The 27,258-nt window shown below is 41.9% G+C and overlaps 1 protein-coding gene across 4 annotated transcripts in view; it reads right to left on the bottom strand.

The window, feature by feature from the left end:
* LOC309612618 (general transcription factor II-I repeat domain-containing protein 2) overlaps positions 1-23,833 on the bottom strand; it is a 54,508-nt gene extending 30,675 nt beyond the window's left edge. For 2 of the 4 annotated variants that reach the window (XM_082358541.1, XM_082358542.1), the window contains exons 1-3: positions 23,384-23,833; positions 15,304-15,407; positions 6,812-6,950 (exon numbers count right to left, since the gene is read on the bottom strand). In XM_082358541.1, coding sequence (XP_082214667.1) covers positions 6,812-6,950; positions 15,304-15,407; positions 23,384-23,831 — 691 coding nt within the window. In that variant the 5' untranslated portion in view covers positions 23,832-23,833. Of the gene's footprint in view, positions 1-6,811; positions 6,951-15,303; positions 15,408-19,145; positions 19,215-23,383 lie in introns of those variants that run through there. The other 2 variants (XM_082358543.1, XM_082358544.1) reach the window with 2 other exon arrangements.
* Positions 23,834-27,258: the final 3,425 nt, after the last annotated feature.

Here is a 27,258-nt window from a genome sequence, read left to right as displayed (position 1 = left end):
GCAGCAGTCTTAATGAAACGAGGAAACCTATGTCACATATCAGGACTGCCATTGTGGTTAGACACTGAAGAGGAAATCCTGGAGAAAATGAGTCACAGAGGTGGGACACCCAGTATCATCATAGCAACTTGCCTCAAATTCTTGCTTCATCTCCAAACTGTGCAAGCACAGGGTGAGGCTTTAAGGAAAAGCAACATCTGGAAGGTAAATTGCTGAGCAGAGATTTAAACAGCTGTGTGGTGCTAGAAAGACAGGGTTTGGTATTCAAGATCCACCGAGTTCGAGAAGCTTGTTTAACACCATGTGAAACTAAGGGGCACATCTTAGGAGGAGGGGCCGCCTTCTGAGACTAAGAGGGATGCTCTAGGGCCAAGGGCAGCTCTCATCCACATGGGGGCAGGGTGACCTGCCAGTAACTTAACTGCCTGCCAGAACAAAATGCAATTTTACTTAGCAGATTTTTACAACATATGCATAATACCCAGTATAAAATTTAAAATTAGTAGGAATGTGAGGAAGCAGGAAAATGTGACCCATGATCAAGACAGGAAAAAAAAATCTATAGATGTAGAACCATAAATGACCCAGATGTTGAAATTACCAGATAAGGACTAAAACAACTGCTATAAATACATGAAAGACTTTTTATAGTCACGGTGAACACAACAAATGAATATAAGGGAAATTGCCACAGAGAAATGAAAATGCTAACCAGAAAAGGAAGAAAGAAAATGGAATTTTAGAAATGGAAAATAATCAGAAATGAAAATTTCACCAGATGGACTTAACAGCACCCTGGATATGGCAGAAGGAAGAATCAGTGTCCTCAAAGAAATGCCAATAGAAACTATCCAATCTGAAACTTGAATACAAAAAGAAAAAGGGGGGGGAAGGAACAGAGCCTTAATGACTTGTGAGACAATAAATAGCAAATTTCTGGACTTCCCTGGTGATGCAGTGGTTAAGAATCCACCTGCCAGACTTCCCTGATGGCACAGTGGTTAAGAATCTGCCTGCCAATGCAGGGGACATGGGTTCAGTCCCTGGTCCTGGAAGATCCCACGTGCCGTGGAGCAACTAAGCCCGTGCGCCACAACTACTGAGCCTGTGCTCTAGAGCCCACGAGCCACAACCACTGAAACCCGCGCACCCTAGAGCCCATGTGCTGCAACTACTGAAGCCCGTGCGCCTAAAGCCCGTGCTCCACGACAAGAGAAGCCACCGCAATGAGAAGCCCGCGCACCACAACTAGAGAAAGCCCGCGTGCAGCCAAAGATAAATTAAAAAAAAGAAAGACATTAAATAGCAAATTTCCTTCTCTGTGTAAATTAAGAAGAGAATCAGAATAAATATTTGAAGAGATATGAATGGCCAAAAATGTCCAACATTGATGAAGACGTCAACATGCAGATTCAGTAAGCTCCACAGACCAAGTAGGGTAAAAACAAAGAAGGCTATAAATAGGCATTTCATGGCCAAACTGCTGAAGACCAAAGATGAGACAGAGCTAGGGAAAAAGATACATTACCTTCAGGGGAACAAAAATAAGAATTCTAACCTGACTTTGTTATCTAAAACAGTGGCAACCAGGAGGAAATGGAATGAAACTTTTTAAGGGCTGGAGGAAGAGAATTCCCTGGCGGTCCAGTGGTTAGGACTCCATGCTTTCACTGCTAAAGGTGCTGGTTCAATCCGTAGTCGGGGAACTAAGATCCCGCAAGCCACGCAATGTGGCCAAAAGAGAAAAAAAAAGGGCTGGAGGAAAAAAATTGTCAAGCCAGATTCCATATCGAGTAAAAACAGTCTTCAAAAAACAATAAGGACCTACTGTATGGCACAGGGAACTATATTCAATACCTTGTAATAACCCATAATGGAAAAGAATCTGAAAAAGAATATATAAATATATGTGTAACTGAATCACTTTGCTGTACACCTGAAACTAACATAACATTGTAAATCAACTCTACTTCAAAAAAAAAAATGATTCAAAAACGAAAGCAAGGAGAATGATGTTGGCAAGATGGCAGACTAGGAGGCAAGGGGCCTTCCTTCCTCCACAGATACACCAAATTAACAACAGACGGACCAGAACACCTCTGTGAGAACTCTGCAGACCAGCTGAGAAGCTATGGCACCCAGCCATTGTAAAACCAAGAAGAGATTTCAGCACAGGGGTAGGAAGGTTCGCAGCATTTGCCGTGCCTATTCATGCTTCTCCCTCTATGTGGCATAGTGCAGAGCAGCTGCGAAGGAACCCCCAGACTGGGGCTCCTCCCTTGAGGTGGAAACAAAAGAGTGGACTGTGTGTCCAACATTCTGGCTTGTCTGGGGGCTACTGGAGGAACTGATTTATATCTTGCCTGACTCAGAGCACCGACTTAACTCAGAGCTGCAGTTCTATGGGAAGACACCAGGGGGCGAAAGAGATTCAAAAAGGTTTAAGAGGTTCTAGAACAGCCAGCAGGGCTGATGGGTGGTCTTCCCCGCACGGAGCCAGTAAGCAAAGACTGGGAGAGGTGATTGTCTTTTCAAATGCCTAAATCCCATGGAAAAAAAAAAAATTACAAGGCATACAGAGAAGCAGGAAAACAAGGCCCACTCAAAGGAACAAAATAAAACTCCAGACACCAATTCTAAAGAAATGTAGATCTATGAACTACCTGACAAAGAATTTAAAATAAAGATCCTCAATGCACTAAAAGAGAGTATAGAAAGACAACTAAATGATACATGAACAAAATGAGAGTACTGACAAAGAGGAACTATAAAAAAAACCAAACGGCAATTCTGGGGCTGAAAAATACGATAACTGAACTGAAAAATTCATTAGAGGTGTTTGAGGGCAGACTTAATCTCGTTCCATGCTATAACATGGATGAAACTTCAGGATGTACACCAAAAGTGAAATAAGCCAGGCGTAATAGTGTAAATACTCTATGATTCCACTTAGATGAGGTATGTAAAATAGTCACATTCATAGAAACAAAGGAGAATGGTGGTTATCAGGGGCCAAGGTAGTGGGGGAAAGGGAATTGTTTATTTAGTGGATATAGAGCTTCAGATCTGCAAGATGAAAGAGTTCTGGAGATCTGTTTCACAACAATGTGAATATACTCAACACTACTGAACTACCATACCCATAAATATGGTTTAATGGTAAATTTTATGTTTTTTTTTTAAACCACACACACACACACACACACAAATGAAGGCAAGGTAAATACATTTTCAGAGGGGGTTTCTTACTATTAGACCCACACTAAAAGAAATGCTAAAGAAAGTTCTTCAGGCTGAAGGGAAATAATTCCAGATGGAAATCCAGAGCTACAAGAAGGAAAAAAGGGTATTAGAAGTGGTACATATGTAGGTAAATAAAAAGATTATTTTAAAAAATTTTGGAAAGTGATTGCTTAAAACAAACATCATAAGGTGCTGCAGGATTTATAACATATTAGGGCTAAACAGAAACAGAATTATACTGTTTAAGGTTCTTACATTGTAGGTGTAGTAGAAAAATAGTAATTTTAGGTTCACTGTGACAAATTAGGAGGGCATATTGTAATCCCAAGAATAACAACAGCAACAAAAAAACCTAAAAGAGCTAAAATGTCAATAGAGTAGATAAAATATAATACAAAAAAATTTCTCGATCTAAAATAACACAGGGGGTTTCCCTGGTGGTGCAGTGGTTAAGAATCCCCCTGCCAGTGCAGGAGACACGGGTTTGATCCCTGGTCTGGGAAGATCCCACGTGCCACAGAGCAACTAAGCCCATGTGCCACAACTACTGAGCCTGTGCTCTAGAGCCTGCGAGACACAGCTACTGAGTCCACATGCCACAACTACTGAAGCCCACGTGCCTAGAGCTCGTGCTCCGCAACAAAAGAAGCCACCGCAATGAGAAGCCTGCGCACCACAATGAAGAGTAGCAGGCGTGCAGCAACGAGGACCCAATGCAGCCAAAATAAATAAATTAAAAAAATAAATAAGAAATAAAATAAAATAATGCAGGAAAGTAGTCCCAACGGAACAAAGAACATATGAGATGAATAGAAAAGAAACAGCAACATAGAAGCCTTAAACTAAACCATATAAATAATGACGTTAAATGTAAATGGATGAAACAATCCAAGTAAGAGTCAGATTTTCAGACTGGTTTTTACAAAAAAGACCTAACTGCACGTTTACAAGAGACATAGTTTAAATATAAAGTACAGAGAGCTGAAAGTAAATGAATAGGAAAAGATGTGCTATGCAAATATTAGTCATAAGAAAGCTGGTGAGGCTATATTAATACAAGACAAGGGAGACTTCAAGATCAGGAGGATAAATGAAACAAAGAGGAATGTTTTGTGAGGAAAACAAGGGTCAATTCAGCAGGAAAACATTACAATCCTAAATTTATATCTGATAACATTCATATCCATATCTTCAACATGTGTGAAGCAAAATGTACTAACCAAAAGGAAGAACAAATATACAATATAGCTGGCTATTTTAACACTCCTCTATCAATAATGGATAAAATAATAGGTGAAAATTGGAAATGATACAGATGAACTGAATAACATTTAACAACTTGGCCTAATTGGTCTGTTAACTGCAGAATCTAAATTCTTTCCAAGTGTACATGGAATATTCACCAACATAAATGATGTGCTAAGTGATAAATTAGGTCTTGATAAACTCAAAAGGATTAAAATCATACAGAGTGGGACTTCCCCAGTGGTGCAGTGGTTAAGAATCCGCCTTCCAATGCAGGGGACGCAGGTTTGATCCCTGGTCAGGGAACTAGATCCCACATGCATGCCGCAACTAACAGTTCGCGTGCCACAACTAAGGAGCCGGCGAGCCGCAACTAAGAGTTTGCATGCCACAACTAAGGAGCCGGCGAGCCGCAACTAAGGAGCCTGCCTGCCGCAACTAAGACCCGGTGCAACCAACATGAATAAATAAAATAAATTAAAAAAAAAATCATACAGAGTACGTTTTTGGACCACAATGGGATTTAACTAGAATCAATAACCCCCAAATTTCCAAATATTAGGAAATTAAGCAACATGCTTCTCAGTAACCATGGGTCAAAAAGAAATTACTAGGGTTCTTAGAAAATACTTTGAACAAAATCATAATAAAACACAACATATCAAAGTCTGAGGATTACAGCTAAAGCAGAACCTAAAGGAAACATTATAACTTTAAATATTTTTTTTAAAACTCAATGACCTAAGCTACCAAATCAAGAAGCTAGAAAAGAAAAGCAATTAAATTCAATTAAATAAGGAAATAATAAAGAGCAGAAATAAATGACAAAGAAAACAAAGAAACAATAGACAAAATCACAAAGCCAAAAGTTGCCTCACTGGAAATTTAATTAAAAGAGATGAATGCCTTACAAGATTTATCAAGGAAAAAAGAGAGAAATCATATTCAGAGAAATATGAATAGTCTTATATATGAAAAATTAGCATGCAACTGTGAAAATTTTTTAAAAATCTGTGATTCAATTTCAACGATTAGAAATCCAGTTGGCAGCTGACATTGATCTGAGCATACCCTTCTTGTTCATCAATTACATACTCACCATCTTATTGAAAGATTGCTTCATTTTTTTAATCTTCTTGATAGTAGAGACCCTAAGTTTGGTCTTAAAAGTCAATCCGAATTCAATCATCCTCTCTCCCATATATATATATATATGTGTATATATATATATGTGTATATATATATATATATATATATATATATATATATATGATCTTCTATAGATATAGGTTTGTTTTGTTGTAAAATGGTATACAGTTGGCCCTTGAACAACATGAGGGTTAGGGGTGCTGGTGAAAATCTGTGTATAATTTAGTGTTGGCCTTCAGTATCCATGTTTCCTCCGTATCCACGGTTCCTCATTTGTGGATTCAACTAACCACAGATGTTGTAGTACTGTAGTATTTACTATTGAAAAAAATCCAAATATATATGGACCTGTGCAGTTCAAACCCATGTTGTTCAAGGGTCAACTGTATACATATAGAGAGAGGATATATACATCCTTTGCCAACCCTTGGAGACATCTATATATCTATACCCATATCCCCCTACACACACACACACACACACACACACACACACACACACACAAATATACCCTCTGATAAACTTTTTTTTTTTTTCCCTTTCTTGGTTCCAGGGAATACAAAATTGCTAATTCAATACCTGGCAGATGACCTACAGTGGTAGAGATAATCATTATACAGCATGTAGGTTTTAACACACTAGACTAGTTTAGCTCACAGATGACCACATATGCTCACTAATGCACTAGACTAGTTTAGCTCACAGATGACCACAGATGCTCACTAATGCTCCTTGTAACACATATTGGCACACTGAAGGCTCTGAAAGTCCCACAGTAAAAAAAAAAAAAAAAAAAAAAAAAAAAAAGACAAAGGAGTATAATGGTTATTAACTGAAAGAAAAACTGAATAGGCCTTGAAGGAGTTTTTCCCTTTCCTTTGGGAAGGAGTAAAATAAGAGTATTTTTTTTTCAATTTGGTTTCATTTTAGGAATGAAAGACAGTTTCATCTATGTTCTTCAAATGTATTCTACAAAACCAGGGCCCTGCTGAGGATACAGTGTAAAATACATTGACCATGTTTCTTGGACTCAGTGTTTTGCTAAGTCAAAGGGATGTGTCAGAACCATTTTTAGGATAATGCTTATGATATCTTAGAAGAAAACAATACATAAGTCTTGCCTGCCAATATTCTAAGATTTACGAATACAAAGGATAAAATTGTTAACACCTACAGTATTTTGCAAAATCCTTCTGCAAATCCGTTCTGGCATTGATAAAAGCACGTCCTTTCTCTGTTCCAACGACAAACACGTCTGCTTCATACATTGCAATGCAGGCCACTTCCGCCTTGGACTTGGCCAGTTCTTTACACTGAAATGGAAAAAAAAGAATGAAATGTTATCTACAGGGACAGATCTGGATTTTTGTGGGGCCTGAGAGGTCTGCCTTAAGAAAAAAAATACAAAATTAGGTACAAAACAAATATTTCTTTAGAATGAGAAAAACCACCAAGAAAAAAAACAAAACAAATTTTATCAAGCAAATACCATTAACATCATAAAACCACAAGAAGAAGATTTTTATTCAGTACCTGTGATGATGCTTGTGATTTATAATAAGAAATGTATATTTGGTTTTCTTCCACTGTTTCTGACACAAAGCTCCTAAAACCCTTGGAATTTTCTAAGAGCGAGATAAAGGTGTCTTTTGCTTTGTTAATGAGGTGACTTTGGGACCAGCCTAAGGATGGGGGCTGGCTGCCGGAAAACCAACCAGGTGATTAGAAGGTGGGAACTTCCCCCTGACCTCTGGGGAGGGGAGAGGGGCTGGAGATTGAATCAATGGCCAGTGGTTTAATCCATCGTCCCTAGGTAATGAAGCCTCGAGGAAAACCCAAAAAGACAAAAGGATTGATGAACAAGTGGATATTTAGGGAGAGTGGTGCACCTGGAGAGGGCATGGAAGCTCTGTTCCCCTTTCCCCACACCTTGCCTTGTGCATCTCTCCCATCTTGCTGTCCTTGAGTTATACATATCCTTTTATAACAAACCGGTAATCTAGTAAATCAAATGTTTCTCTGAGTTCTGTGAGCAGCTCTAGCAAATTAATCGAACCCGAGGAGGGGGACGTGGGACCCTCCAATCTATAGCGGGTTGGTCAGAAGCACAGGTGACGATGCGGGCTTGCCAATGGCATCTGAAGTTGGGGGAGGGGTAGGGAAGACAGTCTTGTAGGACTGAGCCCTTAACCTGTGGAATCTGATGCTCTCTCTAGGTAAATAATGTCAGGATTGAGGTGAATGGTAGGACACCCAGCTGGTGTCTAAGAATTGCTTGTTAGTGTGGGGAAAAACACTCATGTTGGAACTGAGTACAGAATCTTGACCGCCTGACACCTGACACGACTGTCTCATGTGCCTTTTTTCCCTACGTCTTTGGCTGCAGACTCTTTGCCTCTTCCTGTGACAACAATTTCATAATATCATTTTCTATGGAGAGAATAGAGATAATTTAATATTTCCTCCAACGTGATTGATTACCTTTTTATTATTGATGATAAGGATGAATGAAACATGAAAATTCATACCACAGACACACTTGCTGTTCTTCGTGGTGCTACAGGTTGATCCCCTACAGACAAGAATTCTGATAAATTCTACTTCGTGTAGTTCATTTCAACAATTTAAAAGAATGTTTGGTGTATTTATAACTGAATATGCTACATTACTGAGTATCTTCCTCACCAGAGGGAACTTCTGTTTTGACAACGCATCATGAAAAACAAATCCTCTGTTGACAATTACACCCATTTAATGACTGGAAGAATTTCCCACAGACTAGCTTCTGGCTCTGTACATTTAAAACCTTGTTTCTCCTCTACTACCCACATACTTTTGGAGTTGGGAACATGTTCACACCACAATATGACCTCGCGTCTTGTCCCTTGATGTCGAGTTACCAGAAGAGTTGACAGTCAACCATCGGATTATTCCTGGAAACCATTCCTATACCAGGACATCTAGCAATAATTTACCCAGACACAGAAATAACATCAAGCCACATAATACTTACCACTAAACTAAAACTAAATGTAATCTCCAACCCAGTTTCCCCTTCTTGAGACCCCCAAAATGCCCATCTCCACTCAAACATCACCTGACACAGTGGATTATGGGGGGCAGAATAATGGCCCCTAAAGATGTCCACGTCCTAATCCCCAGAGCCTGTTATGTTACCTTACAGGCAAAAGGGACTTTGCAGATGTGATTACAGTTAGGATCTTTTTTTTTTTTTTTTTTTTAATAAATTTATTTATTTTATTTTATTTATTTTTGGCTGTGTTGGGTCTTCGTTGCTGCGTGCAGACTTCCTCTAGTTGCGGCGAGCGGGGGCTACTCTTCATCACAGTGCGCAGGCTTCTCGTTGCGGTGGCTTCTCTTGTTGCCGAGCACGGGCTCTAGGCATGCGGGCTTCAGTAGTTGTGGCACATGGGCTCAGTAGTTGTGGCTCGCAGGCTCTAGAGCGCAGACTCAGTAGTTGTGGCACACGGGCTTAGTTGCTCCACGGCATGTGGGATCTTCCCAGACCAGGGCTTGAACCCGTGTCCCCTTCATTGGCAGGCAGATTGTTAACCACTGCACCACAAGGGAAGCCCAACAGTTAGGATCTTGAGATGAGATTATCTTTTTTTTTTTTAAATGAAAGTTGTTTTTTTATTTTATTTATTTATTTATTTATTTTTGGGTGCGTTGGGTCTTCGTTGCTGTGCGCGGGCTACTCTTCGTTGCCGTGAGTGGGCTTCTCATTGCAGTGGCTTCTCTTGTTGTGGAGCGTGGGCTCTAGGCACGTGGGCTTCAGTAGTTGTGGCACGCGGGCTCAGTAGTTGTGGCTCGCGGGCTCTAGAGTGCAGGCTCAGTAGTTGTGGCGCACGGGCTTAGTGGCTCCGTGGCATGTGGGATCTTCCCGGACCAGGGCTCAAACACGTGTCCCCTGCATTGGCAGGCGGATTCTTAACCACTGCGCCACCAGGGAAGCCCAAGATGAGATTATCTTGATTATCTGGGTGGGGCCACAGGGGTCCCTTAATGAAACCACAAGGATCCTAGTATAAAAAGAAGGAGACAGAAGGGAATGACAAGGGAATCCAAGGGCACATTGGTGCCCTTGCTGGAAGGAACCACAAGTCAAGGAATTGCAGCCCAAGGAGCTGGAAAGGGCAAGGCACAGTTTCTCCCTGGGAGCCTCCAGAAGGAATACAGCCTGTTGACACCTTGATTTTAGCTCTGTAAAACCCACTTTCTGCCTTCTGAACTCCAGAACAGTTGTCAGATAAATGTGTGATGTTTAAAGCCTCTAAGTTTGTGTAATTTGTTATTGCAGCAAGAGGAAGTTAACACAGGGCTTGTGACAGAAAGAGGAAGGCAGAATAGGAGACAGCAACCTTAACTGATGTGGTTAAAAGATCTCACTTTAGCAAAGTTTACAAAAACATATGTGCATGTGTTGCTAGGATCCCGCAAGGCCATGGAAGTGGCCAGTGCAAGGGAGGTGCCCAGAAGCTTTTAAGCTCCATTAACTTCACGGCAAATCTATCTCTGTGTCAAATGAACCAAAAATTCAGCCCTTTATCTAAAGTACAGAATCTGGTATTAGGTGAAGTTATCAATCTTTAGTCTTACTTAGGTCATCAGTGGTAGAAAATATCTTTTTAGAAGCATTTTTTTTTCTCATTATGATATATGCTGTTACAAAAATTTCAGCAGATACAGAAAAGTACACAAAAAAAGAAATCACCTCTAATTCCATTACCCAAAATTACCCACTATTCACATTTTAAAATATGCACACACAATTTTAAAAAACAAAATCAGAAACATACTACTGTATATAGGTTGGCATTCTGCTTTATTCACTTTTCATTATTTCTGAGCATTTATAATCCTGAAAAACGTGAGTTTTGAATGAATATATAATATTCTATCCTATGTATATGCCATAGTTTAACCATAGCATTACAGAAGTTATTTTCCTATTACAAATAACACTACAATAAACAACCGAGTTGTATGTCAATTATACCTCAAAAAAAAAAAAAAGAATTCCAAGGATGTAAACATTTCCGTACACGTTTATTTCCATGGGCTGGAATCATGTCAGTGGCACACCTGACTCAAAGGGTATAAATTCTTTTAAGCTTCTTGAAACATTACAAATAGCATTTCAGAGGGGCTCACACTCCCACCAGCCCTGTGAGAAAGGCCACATCACCTGACCATGATGAGTACCAAGAATCATTGTTTGTGGGCTGGCCTTAGTGACCTGATTCCCAAGAACAGGACTTGGAGAAGAAAAGAAATAGTAACTTGACAATGGAGAAACGTGGCCGACACTACTTACATTAGAGTCCTCCCGAGAAACAGAACCAACAGGAGATTTTATATATATAAATGCAATCACAATGTTAAATAATTATGTATAATATACACATATATATAACACTGAGATTACATGTGTACATATAGTGAGATTTATCATAAGGAATTGGCTCTCGTGATAACAGAAGCTAAGTCCCACCATCTTCAAGTTGGAGACCCAGGAAAGCCAGTGGTGTTGTTCAAAGGCCTGAGGGCTGGGGACCCCTGATGTAGATTCCAGCCCGAGTCTGAAGGCCTGAGAACCAGGAGTGCGAGGGCCGGGGAAGATGGACGTCCCGGCTCACGCAGTCAGGTGGAGAGCAAACTCAGCCTCCTTCGGTCTTTCTGTTCTATTCAGGCCCTCAATGGATTGGCTGATGCCCACCCACGCTGGGGAGGGCCACCTGCTTTCCACAGCTCACCAATTCAAACGCTAATCTTTTCCCCAAACACCCTCACAGACACACCCAGAAATGTTCTTCAACCAGCAAGTTGACGCACAAAACGAACCATCACGCCACCCTGACCCAGTGATCCAGGTGAGCCCCACCAGTGACACGTTGATGCCAAGCACCCCTGAGGCGATGTGACGAGAAGATGAGGCATCTCACCTCTCCGGTCTTCTTTCCAAAACTCCATAACCCTGGTCTAAACAGGAGGGCTACATCAGAGAAACCCAAACGGAAGGAGATTTGATAAAATACCTGACCGGAACTCTGCAGAACTGTCCAAGTCATCAAAAATAAGAGGAGATTGAGAAACTGTCACAGATCAGAGGAGCCTAACGGGACATGATGACTAAACGCCATGTGGGATCACAGGGTGGAGCCTGGAGCAGAAAAAGGGCATCAGTGGACAAGCTGATGAAATTTGAGTGAAGTCTGGAGTTGGTTGATAGTGATGTACGGTATTGATCTATTAGTTTCGGCAAATGTCCCATAGTTACATATAACGTACCACAGTTATGTAAGTTATGGGTGAGGAGTATGTGGGGACTCTGTATGATCTTTACAGCTTTTCTTTTATTTATTTATTTATGTTTTTGGCCAGGCCACGCGGCTTGTGGGACTTTAGTTCCCCAACCAGGGATCGAACCCGGGCCCCCTGCAGTGAAAGTGCAGAGTCCTAACCACTGGACCACCAGGGAATTCTCCAGTTTTTCTGTAAATAGTAAAAGTATTCCTAAATACGATAACATTTTATTAAAAAACACACACACACACACATCTCGGTTTCTGAAGGCTTGAGGAAGGGGTGAGTGAGAATAACGGTTTAATGAGTGCAGAGTTTCAGTTTAAGAAGATGAAAAAGTTCTGGAGATGGGCAGTGGTGAGGGTCACACAACAGTGTGAATGTACTTAATGCCACTGAACTGTACACTTAAAAATGGTGAAGATGGGGGGCTTCCCTGGTGGCGCAGTGGTTGAGAATCTGCCTGCCAATGCAGGGGACACGGGTTCGAGCCCTGGTCTGGGAAGATCCCACATGCCGCGGAGCAACTAGGCCCGTGAGCCACAATTACTGAGCCTGCGCGTCTGGAGCCTGTGCTCCGCAACAAGAGAGGCCGCAATAGTGAGAGGCCCGCGCACCGCGATGAAGAGTGGCCCCCACTTGCCGCAACTAGAGAAAGCCCTCGCACAGAAACGAAGACACAACACAGCCATAAATAAATAAATTAAAAAAAAAATGGTGAAGATGGTAAATTTTACGCCATGTGTATATATATATCCTACCACACACACACAAAACGTGATTTTCTCAAGAAAATGTCATAGCTCACATCCAATCCATCGGTAAGTCCTAGCAACTCTACCTTCATCAGATCTTTGTGGTCCCATCGCTTCTTATCTCCGCCACTCCCACCCTAGTCCAGGCCACCAAAACCTCCCACGTGAACCATGGCCTGCAAACTGGTCTCCCTGCTTCCACTCGTGTTCCATGGTCATCGACTGTTTGCACAAGCACCCCCCGCCACTGCCATCACTCCTTTGCTCAAAACCTTCCAATGCCTTCCCACTACCTGAGGGAAAAAGTCCCAGTCTTGATATGATCTGGTTACTAGCTGCCTTTTTTTTTTTTTGGCTGTACCGTGTGACATGCGGGATTTTAGTTCCCCTGACCAGGGACTGAGCCCGTGACCCCTGGCGTTGGGAGCACGGAGTCTTAACCACTGGACTGCAAGGGAAGTCGCAGCCTCTTGTACTTGACCTCTGGCCACCTCTTCTTTCCTCACTCTGCTCCAGTGTTACTGGACTTCTTGATATTCCTTGAAAACACCAAACTTGTTCCTGCCAAGGGGCCTTTGCACAAGCTGTTCTTGGTGCTTTGAACACTCTGCCCCCAGATACTGGCCTGACTCACTTCCTCACTTCATCTATGTCTTTGCATAAAGGGCAACTGCCCAGAGAATTTCTCCCAGACCACCCCCCTTAACCATCTGTTCTCTCCCCTAAACCTCTGTTTTCTGACCCTTGTTTTATTAACTATTTTTTTAAAAAATATTTATTTATTTACTTGGCTGTGCCAGGTCTTAGTTGCGGCATGTGGGATCTTTAGTTGCGGCATGTGTGTGGGATCTAATTCCCTGACCAGGGATCGAACCCAGGCCCCCTGCATTGGGAATGCGGAGTCTTAGCCACTGGACCACCAGGGAAGTCCCCCTGACCCTCATTTTAAAATAATATTATATGTATTATATTTACTGATACAAATACACACACACACAGAGTTTGTTTATTGTCTGTCTCCCCAAATAGAACATGAAATCTATGTGAGGGGGACCTTATCTGTCTTCTCAAGTCTTCTGGCCCCAGCACCTAGAAGACCTTGACATATAGGAGCTGCTTCATCAATATTTATCAAAAGAAGGAATGTGGTCAGTTCTGGGGTAAGATATTTCTAGTTCTCTTCAAATAGATCTGATGCTTTTTAAAAAAATTCATTCCAGGGTTTGTTTGTTTTTTTTAACATTTTTATTTACCCTCAGATAATCTAGGATAATCTCCCATCTCAAGATCCTTAGCTTAGTCACATCTGTAAACTTCCTTTTGCCAAATAAGGTAACGTTCAAAGGCTCTGGGGATGAGGACAGGACATCTTTGGGGGCCGTTATTCAGTTTACTATAAGTTGCTTTAAAATTTTCTCTTTATAGTTGGTTTTCTACAGTTTAAATATGATGGGTCTAGGTAGGCATGTGTGCATGTGAGTGAGTTACCTGTGTGTTTGGTATTTTGCCAACTGACCCAATAATGTTCTTTATAGAAAAAGTAAATCTCTCTCTAGATTTTTTTCTGGTCCAGGATCCAATCCAGGGTCGCACTTTCTATTGGCTGTCCTGTCTCTCCAGTCTCCTTCCATCTGGAACAGACAGATCTCCATCTTTGTCTTGCGTGAGACTGACATTTATAGAAGTCCAGCCCAGTTATTTTGTAGGATGTCCCTAAATCTGGGTTTGTCCTATGTGTCCTCCTTAGAGGCAGGAATGCCACGGACGCGGTACTGCTCCTCCTCAGTGCCCCCTACCAGGAAGCTCGGGAGGTCCCTCCGTCCCATTACTGCGGATGTTCCCCTTGGTCACTTGATTAAGGGGGTGGCTGTCAGGTTTCTCTACTTTTATAAAGTTACTGATGTTCCCTTCTTTCATCAATACGTATCTTGTGATCAGATGCTTTGAGGTTATGTAAATCTCCCCTCAAATTTTCACCCACAAGGTAAATTTTACACTTTGGATGTAAATAGATGCATATCAATGGGTTATTAATTTTTTAAAAAATTTATTTTATTTATTTATTTTTGGCTGCATTGGGTCTTCGTTGCGGTGTGCGGGCTTCTCATTGCGGTGGCTTCTCTTGTTGCGGAGCACGGGCTCTAGGTGCGTGGGCTTCAGTAGCTGTGGCGCACGGGCTTAGTTGCTCCGTGGCATGTGGGATCCTCCTGCACCAGGGCTTGAACCCATGTCCCCTGAATTGGCAGGTGGATTCTCAACCACTGCACCACCAGGGAAGCCCCTGGATTATTAATTTACCTTTGACTTTAAACAAAAAGTATTCTCAAACAAGGTAACGGAGGTACCTTCATTAAATTTTCAGATCTAGAGAGATTACATTTATACAATTCCATCCATAATGTAAGAAAAAAATTTCTTAATTATCTGACAAGCCCATCATCCCCTATAAAAAAGGATATGTGTACACAGATAGGATGTAACACTGAAGCTGAACATCAAAAGTGTTGGTGAAGTGTTTCACCGTTCTGATGTTCGGCAGTGATCCAACCACGTGACATTTTATAGAACTGCAAAGCCATCTCACCATGGACTCAAGGGCAGACACGAGGAACGTCACCACCATCCTGCTCTCCGAGGACTCCTCATTTGTGATGGGCAGGGTGGACATTGCTACTTGGGCCATGATCCCTAGGAAAGAGAAGTATTAGGAAAGTGAGTGGTAGAAATTCAGTGTCCTGCTCAACACGTTTAGAGCTGTGAGGGTCCTCACAGGTGCCTAGTTCAACCCTTCCTTTAAAGTTGAAGAAACCAACACTTAGAGACAGTAAGTGATTTGCCTAAGATCTCTGTAGAGCAATGCTAACTTTCCATAGTGTATTTTCCACTAAACCTAGATATCACCTTCTCATAAAATAAATTCAGGTATTATGCTAGAGAGGCATGTTAACTATTTCCCAGACGAGGAGGAAGGAAGGTAAGGTCCTTTATTGATCCAGTGTTGTTTTGTCAGATTTCAGCATGACCATGCCTGGCACCACATTCTGGTCCACATACACAGGAAAAGGAGAGAAGTGGCTTTGTGTATTACAGATGGGAAGAGAAAATCCCTTCCTTCCTTTCCCTGCTAGGACTTCTGCATGAAAGCTCATTCTAATTTTCCCCAAACTCTAAATCAAGTGAGCATTAAAAAGTTTCTTTGAAAAAGTTTCTCTAACACCATAAAAAGAGTTCTTTGAACTAGAGCATACAATATAAGCACTTGTCATTGTGTCCGGCCCCTGCAATATCTGGCTTAATTATGTTTGTAAGCAAAAGATAAACAGATCAACATAAATATGTATGTGGGAGGAAGCCTAAAGATCTACAGGGGTGAAGTACGGTGGTCCTATAAGGCTATTCAGAAATATTCGCAAACGTTTCTTTCAGAGCCCGTGGTTCGATTCCTTGCCCACTTGAAGGTATGTGGCCGCGTGCCTTGCCTTGGCCGAGGATGTCAGGGAAATGACATCATTTCCACGCAGAGGTTCCTGCCACACTCCTTTCTCTGCAATGGATCTGCCACGTTCCATATGGTTGGGTTCCAGATTGAGGAAACTGTGGATCAGACCCACAGCCAATCACAAGAGACCTCTAGCGCAAGCAAAGAATAAATCCTTGCTCCTTGAATGCACCAAAATCTGGTGGTGTTTTTAACCATCGCCTACCCTAGCCAATCTGGATGGAAATAGCAGGCTGAAAAGGAATTCTAAAAATATAACTACTCATCTGTCTAGATCTTCTGAAGACACTTGAGGATCCTTGAGGATCTCTTAAGTTAGAGCTAAAGTCTTCCTGAGAAAGAAAGAACGTAGACTAGCACGTACAGAGCTATTAGGATGCAAATTGTTTGACTTAAAATTTTTTTATAACTTTCCCTATTATGAAATAGAACATGAGAGTGTGACATCATACCAGGAACATAAATCAACAGGCAAGACCTGGGCATGGACAGGTGAGGAAATATACTTCAATTTGAAGATTTTATTTTATTTATTTATTTTAAAAAATATTTATTTATTTAGGCACGCTGCGAGGCTTGCAGGATCTTAGTTCCCTGACCAGGGATCGAACCCCTGCCCCCTGCAGTGGAAGCGCGGAGTCCTAACCACTGGACCGCCAGAGCAGTCCCAATTTGAAGCTTTTAAATAATTATCTTAATATCAAGCCTTTGACACTCTTCTTGTTATCACACCCATATTTGAGAACAGATAGAAGTTTGTGAATGTTGTTTGTCATAACAAGAAGTCTATTCCCATAGAGCTGGAGTCAGAAAAAGCAGCAAGCAGCACCACCAAGGACACGTGTTAAGTCTTAGAAATTCTTTCCTCTAGCATCTAGATTCCATGATCATCACTTAGTACAGCAGGCCGAAGAAATGGGTATCACAAAGTATGAAACAGCAAAGGCATGCTATTTTTGCCACTTACCAGACTATTCACTTAGATTATGCCCTATCCTGATTCTTTGGGAGCTCAGAATATTTTCATTCATAATTCTTATTTTCCCTTTATTATCCCAGACAGAGAAAAAGGAGCAGATGTATTCTCAGGTTACAAACATGTTGATTTGTCCATGAAAAGCTAGACGCAGGGCAACTTCCTGCCTACTGCTGTTTTCACTTCTCACCTTCAATTGCTGTAGATCTGCTATGTCAATCACATTTAGTGTGTGTTAAGAAATGGGAGGGACACCATACCAACAGCCCGTGGGGATGCCACAGGCGAGGAGAGGTCCTATTTCATTACCAGAACTTTTCAAGAGCATCTAGTACTTTTTGATGGTAAGAACGCTGGAGGGGACTGAGTCCCATCAGGCTTGATGGGGAAGGATGCATTTCGTTTGGGGCTTTCTACTCTCTAGAAACGGCTGTATCTGGATTACAACAGAAATTCACTGAACTGTTCTTTGCCTGTCCCAAGAGGTCATTTCCCTGGATAGTCCTTTTTTAAAAAAAAATATTTATTTATTTATTTGGCTGTGCCAGGTCTTAGTTGCGGCACACGGGATCTTCATTGACACATGCAGGATCTTTTTTTAGTTGCAGCATGCGGAATCTTTAGTTGTGGCATGTGGGATCTAGCTCCCTGACCAGGGATCGAACGCAGGTCCCCCTGCATTGGGAGCGCAGAGTCTTAGCCACTGGATCACCAGGGAAGTCCTCCCTGGATAGTCCTTAGTCAACGCTGTTCATGGAACAATCCCTGCACTCCTAACCCGGTGGCTGCATCCTCTCCTGCTCCCTTTGCCAGAAAGAAACTGCCATCACACAGTGGCATTAACAGTGAACACCAGAGGACACACCAAGTCAGGCTGGTGATGCAAGCTTACAGGGCATGAGGCATGATGGGCTGGTCCTCACAGAAGCAGGGGCCAGGAAAGCCAGGTTGTGGGTTCCCCAGACCACCAAACTGCTCTGGGACCCCAGTGGGCAGCGGCCCTCAGGTTCCTCCTCTATGACTAAATCAATCACTTACTATGAAGGTTCCTTTCACCTCTGAACTTCTATGGGCCCCCTCGTTTTAAAATCAATGGAACCACATATTACATGAGTCTATGCATATGAAATGTCCAGAATAGGGAAATCTATAGAGACAGAAAGTAGATTAGTGGTTGCTTAGGGCTGGGAGGTGGGGTAGCTAAAGGATACAGGGTTTCTTTTCAGGGTGATGAAAATGTTCTAACATTGACTGTGGTGATGACTGCCCACACCATGCATATATTAAAAACCACTGAATTGGGGGCTTCCCTGGTGGTGCAGTGGTTAAGAATCCGCCTGCCAATGCAGGGGACACGGGTTCGAGCCCTAGTCCGGGAAGATCCCACATGCCGCGGAGCAACTAAGCCCGTGCGCCACAACTACTGACCCTGCACTCTAGAGCCCGCGAGCCACAACTACTGAAGCCCTCGCACGTAGAGCCCGTGCTCCGCAACAAGAGAAGCCACCGCAATGAGAAGCCCGCGCACCGCAACGAAGAGTAGCCCCCATGCGCAGCAACAAAGACCCAACTCAGCCAAAAATAAATAAATAAATAAATTTATTTAAAAAAAAAAAAGAATTCTGATTAAATTACTTCATGTTAAAAGGTCCAACTTGAAATAATTTTTATTTATACAAAATACATCTATTGGCGAAGCTAGAGTTTCACTCCAATTTCTTTTCTTTATCTTTACGTGTCAGCTGCATTACTTATTGAAATATTAAAATAATTTTCCCATTGGAAGTTACAGAAATCTCACAAAGATTTTTAAATAAGCTTTGAAATATAGTGAACCTGTGTTCAATTTTTATCTAAAATAAAGCAAATATTTGTTTTAAAAAAGGACTCACGTGGGTAAATTTGCAGTGTTCTAAAGATAAACCTGGAACCAAGCTCTTTAATACCTTACTGTTTTTTAAAACTGTGATGAAGAAATATATTCTTGACCATTATCTTTCAGAGTTAACGAATTCAAACACTGTTAAAAAAAAAAAAAGACTATGTCTCATTCAGCGGAGTCGAGTCTTACAATGGAAGTAGGTACACCAAAAGGCAAATTCAAGCATGGTCAACATTATCCGAGGAAGCAGTACATATCTTTCCCAGAGAGAACATTTTTCTTCCATGATTTCTTTCATTGTTTAGTGGAGAGGCTTTTCCAGCTCTTTATCAGCAGATGCAACTTTGCCGACACCACGCATTTTTTCAGGTAAGTAGTTCTGAAATCTGTCAACCACCCCTAGCGGGCTCTGTGTTGTCTATCACAAGTCCATCCCCTCTTTGGTGGTGGTTTCCCTTTTCTCTTAGAATTTTGCCATCGATAGATATGTCTTTAGATTTCACGTCGTCTAGCCATAACTTTAATACTTTGCAGTCTCTCTAAAGCCTTATCACATACTTGGCTGGTCACCTAGCAGCTACTGGAACCCTCAAAGCCACAGTATGGTGACTCTCATATTGATGACATGAATAGTGGATTCATCGTGACCTCTCTGTGACCTCTTGCTAAGTCGTGCAGAGCCAGTTTTCCCTGCAGTGTTGACATGGGTCATTGTTTCTTCCATTAATCATCCAGTGATGTAGTGTAGGGGCCATGATGTATGAAAAATACGCATTTTTAAACAGTAGAACCAGACACAGTGTTGTGAGATGCTCACACTGAGAGCCACGGGAGATCTGAGCCCACTTAAGGGACTGGCGTATTCCAGGCTCTTATGCTTGCACCTAATCCGTAATTACACCACAGTAATCTCCGAGAGGACGGTGATGCCAAAACTTTAACAGAGAATAAAATAACAGGCGGAATGAAACTAGGTGGAACTCAAAAAAGCTATTACCGGTTGGAGTCAACTGTGCTACTGGCAATAATTTTAAAAATGTATGTTTCGTAATTATTGCTTTGTTTGCACCCTTTACTTAACAGCAAATGGAGGCAGGAACTTTGTCTTTTACATTTTATGATTTAGAACACACCATGTGTCAACAGCACATCCAAACTAATGAACCATGGTTATAAGCTAATCATGTGGTTTCCCACCTCGAGGACATTTCCCTGAGAAACAAAATCGTTGCATTCTAATAGTTAAAAATCCTTGACAATGAGACCTTGTACCAGAGTTCAAACCCCCAAAGCCTGTATGGTGATTAACTTCTCTACTGAAATCTAAAGCACCAGCTATGTTCATTTAGATCACAGATTTTATATAGTGCTTAACTTTTTGCTTTTTTAAAACTGGAGATGTAAACTGAAACAACTCTCAAATCTCACAGTTTTCCCAGCAAACTTTGAGAACTTTCTCTCCTTTTCAATGTTATATTTTACTAATGAAAAGCAAACATCAAAACCAGACTACCACCTATTTTTATAAATAAAGTTTTATTGGAACATAGCCACACTCACTGGCTTGCATCTTGTCCATTGACTGCTTTCCTGCAAAGGCAGGGTTGCATGTGACAGAGACCACATGTCCTCAGAGCTGGAAATATTTATTATCTGACCCTATACAAAAAAAGGTTTGCCCATCCCTGTTCTAGAATTCATTTCCACCACTTAAATTTTGGAATGTCATCCACTGCATTTATCAAACCTCTGAAATCTTGAAATAGACACCTGCTTTATTTTTTAAACTGTTTCTAAATTTACCTTTCCAAAGGTTAATTTTTCAGGTCCCTGAAGCCTTGATTTTAATTAGCAAGTTCCCAAGGTGCCACCTTCTCCCTGACTCAGCCCAGGCCTACAGTAAGAGGAAACTACAAATGCAAGTGTACCTATTCAGCATTCAACAGAAATGTATTGAAATGGTCAAGAGGTACAAACTCCCAGTTATAAAATAAATTAGTCCTGGGGATGTAATGTACAGCATGGTGACTATAGTTAACAATACTGTACTGCATATTTGAAAGTTGCTTAGAGAGTAGATCTTACCACAAGAAAAAAAAATTGTAATTATGTGATGTGATGAATGTTGAGTAAACTTATTGTGGAAGTCCTTTCACAATACATACATATGTCAAATCACTATGTTGTACTCCTAAAACTAATACAGTGTTATATGTCAATTATATCTCAAGCTGGGAAAAAAATCCCAAAAAAAGAATAACAACAAATTTCAAGACAACCAGGACTCTTCTGGAATGACCAAGGAGTATGGAAAAGAACTAGATATAATATGTATTTTCAATGTCAAAAAATGAAAAAAAAAGTCAAAATTAAATGCTTGGGAATTCCCTGGGGGTCCAGTGGTTAGGACTCCACAGGTTCAGTCCCTGGTCGGGGAACTAAGACTCCACAAGCCGTGGAGCGCGGCCAAATTAAATGGAAAAAAAAAGCTTAACAAATAATCAAGAACTTTAGTTTAGCCAAACAAATGTTTAAAATTAAAAAACATGTAATGAGCACGTGCTATGTGAAAACATACACTGCTGGCAGGAAAGACAAGGGGGAAACAAAGTGATTTTTATGTGAATAAAATCCACATCCTGTGGTCTCGAGTTAGACAGACCTGCATAGATACAGCAGAATAGCAGGTAATGAAGGCAAAATGAAAGCCAGAACCCCCCGAAATGGTTCTGAGTCAACAACCTGGGGGATGAGACTGAAAGCATGTTAGCAAGTTCTGCAGCCTGAGAATTAAGAGAAGAGACCTTCCAGGCAGCAGGTGTGGGCAAAGACCCAGAGCTCTGGGCAGCAAACATCGGGCGCTAAACAACAGGAAGGCAGAAAGAAAGTTGACCCGCTCCAAATGGATTAACACCTGCAGTAGCCTGGCGCCAAGCCCTGTGTCCACTGAAGGCAAGGTGGCCGGTCACACAGATCAAGCCTTCCTCTCCAGGTGGAAGAAAAGAAGAGAAAAGGCTGCTCAACTCTTCGATTGCAGCTATGAGCAATATCCAATTTGCCAATTTCCAATTCCGTATTTAGACATCTGCTTACTTCAAATTACCAGCAGGAAACGAAACGGTGGCATTTTTGGCTCAGCCATTCCATTCCTTGGTATGTACCCAAGAGCTGAAAACAAATGTCCACACAAAAACTTGAACACTGATGTTCAACAGCAGTACTCATAATGGCCCAAAAGTGGAAATAATCCAAAAACATTCATCAATTGATGGAAAATGAAAATGTGGTATATCCATGCAATGAATTATTATTCAGCCATAAGAAGGAATGAAAGAAGCCAGATCCAAAACACTCCCTTTGATGATTCTATCCTTAGGAAATACCTGGAATAGGCAGAGACATAAGGATACAAAGCACACTGGCGGTGTCCAGGGCGGGGATGGGAAAGGGGAATGGCTGCCTAATGGATATGGGGTTTCTTTGGGGGTGATGAAAACGTTCTAGAATTACTGGTGATGGTTGCACAGCTCTGTGAATAAACAAAAACCACTGAATTATACACTTTTAAAGGTGAATTTCATGGCGTTATGTCAATAAAGCTGTTATTAAACAGCAAATCCTGGGTTCGAAGCACGGGGAATATAGCCCTGCAAGCCTTTTTTCTCCTTTATCGCTAAATCATAGTCGTGAGGGACTGTAGTCTAGGACCAGAGACTCTTTTTCTGACCTCTAGGTTGGTTTTCTGCCAACAAACGAGCCACTGGTGGCCACCCCACTGACCACACCCACAACAAACCCCACACCGCGCGCCGCTCGGCAACGCGCGCGACGTGAGGGGCGGTGTCGGGACACCTCCGCCCTGGAGCCGGGCGCAGTTACCAGGCAACAGCGTCTGACCCGCCCCCCCAACTAACCAATCAAGCGCGTCCGCACGCAGCGCGGTATCCCCGCGTACGCCAGCTGGAGCGTGACCTCACGCACCTCGGGCCTTAGAGAGCCCAAGAGTCGGCAGCACCCGCCCCCACCGCCTCCGCTCAGCCAATCAGAAGGGAGAGGGATGCGCGTTCCGTGCGTGCTACCGTTGCCCCCGCGCCAGGGCTTCCCCGCCCCACCCCCACTCCTTGGGCCTTGCCCGCCGGGCGCCGGTTCGGGGGCCGGTCGGGCTGGCGGCGAAGGGGGTGCTTGCAGCCCGCGCGCCTGGGCGGGCGGTCTCCCCAGGCCTCCCCTCCGTCAGGCCCGCGGGACGAGAAAGTTCCAAGCAAAGCACCCGCTCTTAATGGCGGCTGCGGCGGGGGCGGGGTACGCACCTGAGGTCCCCGCCGGCGGGCAGTGCCCGGCCGGCCGCGGGGTCCGAGGGCTGAGCCACCTGGGAGTGGCCCGGGGGCCGAGGGCGGCGGCCGCGACCGCGAAGAGGCGAGGGCGCGGCGTGTGGGCGGCGGCCGAAGCCCTGCTCTCCACTATCCCTTCTTTTTCTTTCTTTTCCTTTTTTTTTTTTTTTTTTTGGCTTCCTGGAAGGCAGCCTAGACTCGTGTGTCCGCAGCGCCCCAAGTGGGAGTTGCCGTTTCCGGTGCCGTGGAATAGTTCAGCTTCACAGTGAGCTTGTTGGAAGTCCCTTAGTCCCGCTCTGTTCAAGGCCAGACATGCTCGTCCATCTTCAGCCTTAGATGAGTGGCTGCACGTGTCTGGTCTCACCCCTGACACCGCCCCCGAACGAGGACTACTTTCTTGCTGTTCTTTAATTTGATAGTTTCGCATGATTGCAGTTTGTACCTTTAAAGCGGTGAGGTCACAACTCCAGTGACCGGTGAATCTGCCTTAAAGCCAATGAGTTGTTTGTTATATTACTGTAACAACGTGTCCTCACCTTTTGATGGGGGTCAGTGACATAACCAACCAATCATGAGCTGTCCCTCAGATGGTGATGGCACTCCAGCAAGTAGTCGAATATTACTATAGTGTTGTTTAAGCAAAGTTACAGTTACATATTTTATATATGCCAAAAGGAGAATAGAATAATAGAAACCATTTACCCATTGCTCCAATTAAACATAGCTGCCTTGTTTCTCGTTTTAAAGGAATATTCAGACGCAATTGAAGGCAGCGTTCTCATTCTTTACTGTCTTGAAGTTATGTTCTAATACACATTTTCTTTTGCAAAAAGACAAGTGTCACGATTCGCTGACATTTTTTTCTGTAAGTGGCTCACAAAGATATGCTTCCTAGCAGAAGCTGCTAAAAAAGATGTTATTTCAAGGTAAAGATAACCATCCAGCAGTTAGTTGAGATGGTACCTGCTTTTTTTGACATCATTTTTAAAAGAGATGTTTGAAAATATTTCCATTATGTTATAGTTGATTCCTTCTGTTTGGAAGAGTTATGGTGTATAAATTCTTAGCAAACACTGAGCAAAACTGAATACTGCTCCTAGGAGAAATACAGGATTAGGTTTCTGCCAGCCTCTTCACATTTTGGTAAAACTATCAATACATAACCTTGTTTTATGTGTGTATCTGTTTAAAGACACCTTATTTAATGTATATTGTTGATTCATTAGTTGAACTTATGGCCAACAGCGCTGTAACTGTTGTGTGAAGGAAGCTTAGCTAACACAAGTATTTTCTACGTAAGGCACATCGCTGCCTTGTGCTTGGGAATACTAGACAATGCTATGTTTGAGGACCATTTTAAACAGCAAAATCATCAAAAAAAAAGAAGAAAAAACCCCCAAAATGTGGGAAGTGTAGCATTACATAGACCAGGAAAAGGACACTTGTTTACAGTGGGAGACTGGTGTCACCTTGCTCTACCTCAGCTGGGAACGTGCGCGGCAGGCAAAACAACTTTTTTTGCCACTCTACTGTGTCTGCTAATCGGTGAAAGCAGAGTGAGTATTGCTTTTAAATTTACCTGTAAATTGTAGGTGAATTCACAAATATGGAGTTAGTGAATAATAAGGATTGATTGAATTTTGTTGCCCAAAACAATGGGAGTACAAAACTCTCATACTTGAAAACTTAACCTGGAAACAATTTTCTAATCTACTTTAAAATCTTCTATATGAAGAGTTTCAGTGTTTTGACTCATTTGTTAAAAATGTCAAAATACACATCTTCTGGTTTGAAAGAACAACTGATTGACAGCAAGAAGAGTTGTGTATATGTACTAGCTCTCATTTCTCTCATTCTCTTTTGAGCCCATTCCAATTAACCCTCATAACTCCACTAAGACTATTTTCCAAGGTCACAAATGACCACCACGTTGCTATAGTCGTTTTTCAGTCTGTGAATCACTTGATCTATCAGCATCTGACAACGAATCACTACATCCTCTTTGAAACTCTTCTGGGCTTCTAAGACACCACACTTGACTGCTGTTCTGCCTACTTTTCTGACTACTTCTCTAAATCTGTTGCAGGTGTTTCTTTCCCCCCAACCTTTACGTAGTGCAGTAACTTAGGCTTTAATCTTGGATCTCTTTCCTGTCTGCTCTCATTCCTTAGAAAACCTCATCCAGTCTCAGGGCCTTAGATACCACTGATACGGTTATGACTGTCAAGTATGTATCTCCAGCCCAGACCGTTCCCCTCAATCCCAGTCTATATAACCAACTGCCTACTTTGAAATCCTCACTTGGAGGATGAGTAGGCGTCTCAAGCAGAAAGTTTCCCACCCTCTCCCCAGTTCCTCCTGCAGTCTTCCCCTTCTCAATTAATGAAACTGCATTCTGCCAGTTACTCAGGCCCCAAACCTTGGAAGCATCCTTTACTTCTCCCGTACCCCACACTTATCCTTCAGACAACCCAGTCAGCTCTAACTTGACCAAGACTCCACCACTTTGTGATCACCACTACCACCACACTTGTCCCAGCCAACATCATCTTTTGCAGTAGACTCCTAATTTGTCTCTGATTCTGCCCTTAACCCTCCTCAGACTATTCATAGCACCAAAACACCACAACCTGGAGAATTCTGTAATTTGTACCTCATTTCACTCCTCTGCTCAAAACTGTCCAATAACTCTCCATCTCAGAGTTAAGTGTAAATGTCCTGACTTAGGCTTCTGGCCAAGATAAAGTAACAAGGATTGGATTTATCCTGTTGCCTGAAATGACTCAAAAATAAACGAGCAAAATACATGATAATGAGGGAAAATTATGAGCAAGTTTTTGGCACTAAATTTGCCAATTTAAGAGAAATGGACAAATTCTTTGAAAGACATAAATTACCAAAGCTTCCTCAAGGGAAATAGATAATTTGTATAGCCCTATATCTATAAAAGAATTGGAAATTTAGTTAAAAATCTTCCCATAAAGAAAATTTCAGGCCCAGATGGCTTCACTGGTAATTTCTACTGAACATTTAAGGTTAAAATAAATTTACGCAAACTCTTCCCAAAACTTGAAGAGAAGGAGATACATTCTGACTCATTCTATGGGGACAGCATTGCCTTGATACCAGAACCACACAAAGACATCACAAGAAGAGAAAGGCACGGGCCAATATCCCTCATGAACATAGATGTAAACATTCTCAATGAACTTTTTTTTCAAGATAAAAGGAATATATGTGAATACAAAGACTTCTACACAAATGTTCTTAACAGCTTTATTCATAATATATGAATGCACGGAAAAGGCCAAATGTCAATCAACAGGTGACTCAATAAACAAATTGTGGTACGTCCATATAATGGAATGGTACTCAGCAGTAAAAAAGAATGAATTACGGGTACGTGGAATCTCCAAATTCATCATGCTTAGTCAGTGAAGACACACATCAGAGCCCATATTTTATGATTGTTCATATATATAATTCTAGAAAGGGCAAACTATTTTATAGTGGCAAAAACCATGTCAATTTCCTAGTACTGGGGTGGAGAAAGGGAGTGACTGCAAAGGACATGAGGATGATTTTGGTGGGGAAGGAATTATGCTGTATCTCAATTGTAGTGGTGCTCACACAGCTGAATACGTTTTTCAAAATTCTTCAAACTATAGTTTGGATGAATGCAGTTTATTTTACATAAATTATACCCCCATATTGATTAAAAAACCAGCCCTTCACATTCCTGTTTCATGAAAAATAAAATTATTTTAAATTAAACATATGTAGTCACATTGTTTTTGCTAAAAATCATCTTACCTACTGGTATTTTCCTATCACTACTATTTTTAATGAGAGCA

Source organism: Balaenoptera borealis, assembly GCF_965194805.1.
Source record: "Balaenoptera borealis genome assembly, chromosome: 16".
NCBI lineage: Eukaryota > Metazoa > Chordata > Mammalia > Artiodactyla > Balaenopteridae > Balaenoptera > Balaenoptera borealis.
Note: the sequence above shows the minus strand (reverse complement) of the source record. Positions and strands in the feature narration are given on the sequence as shown.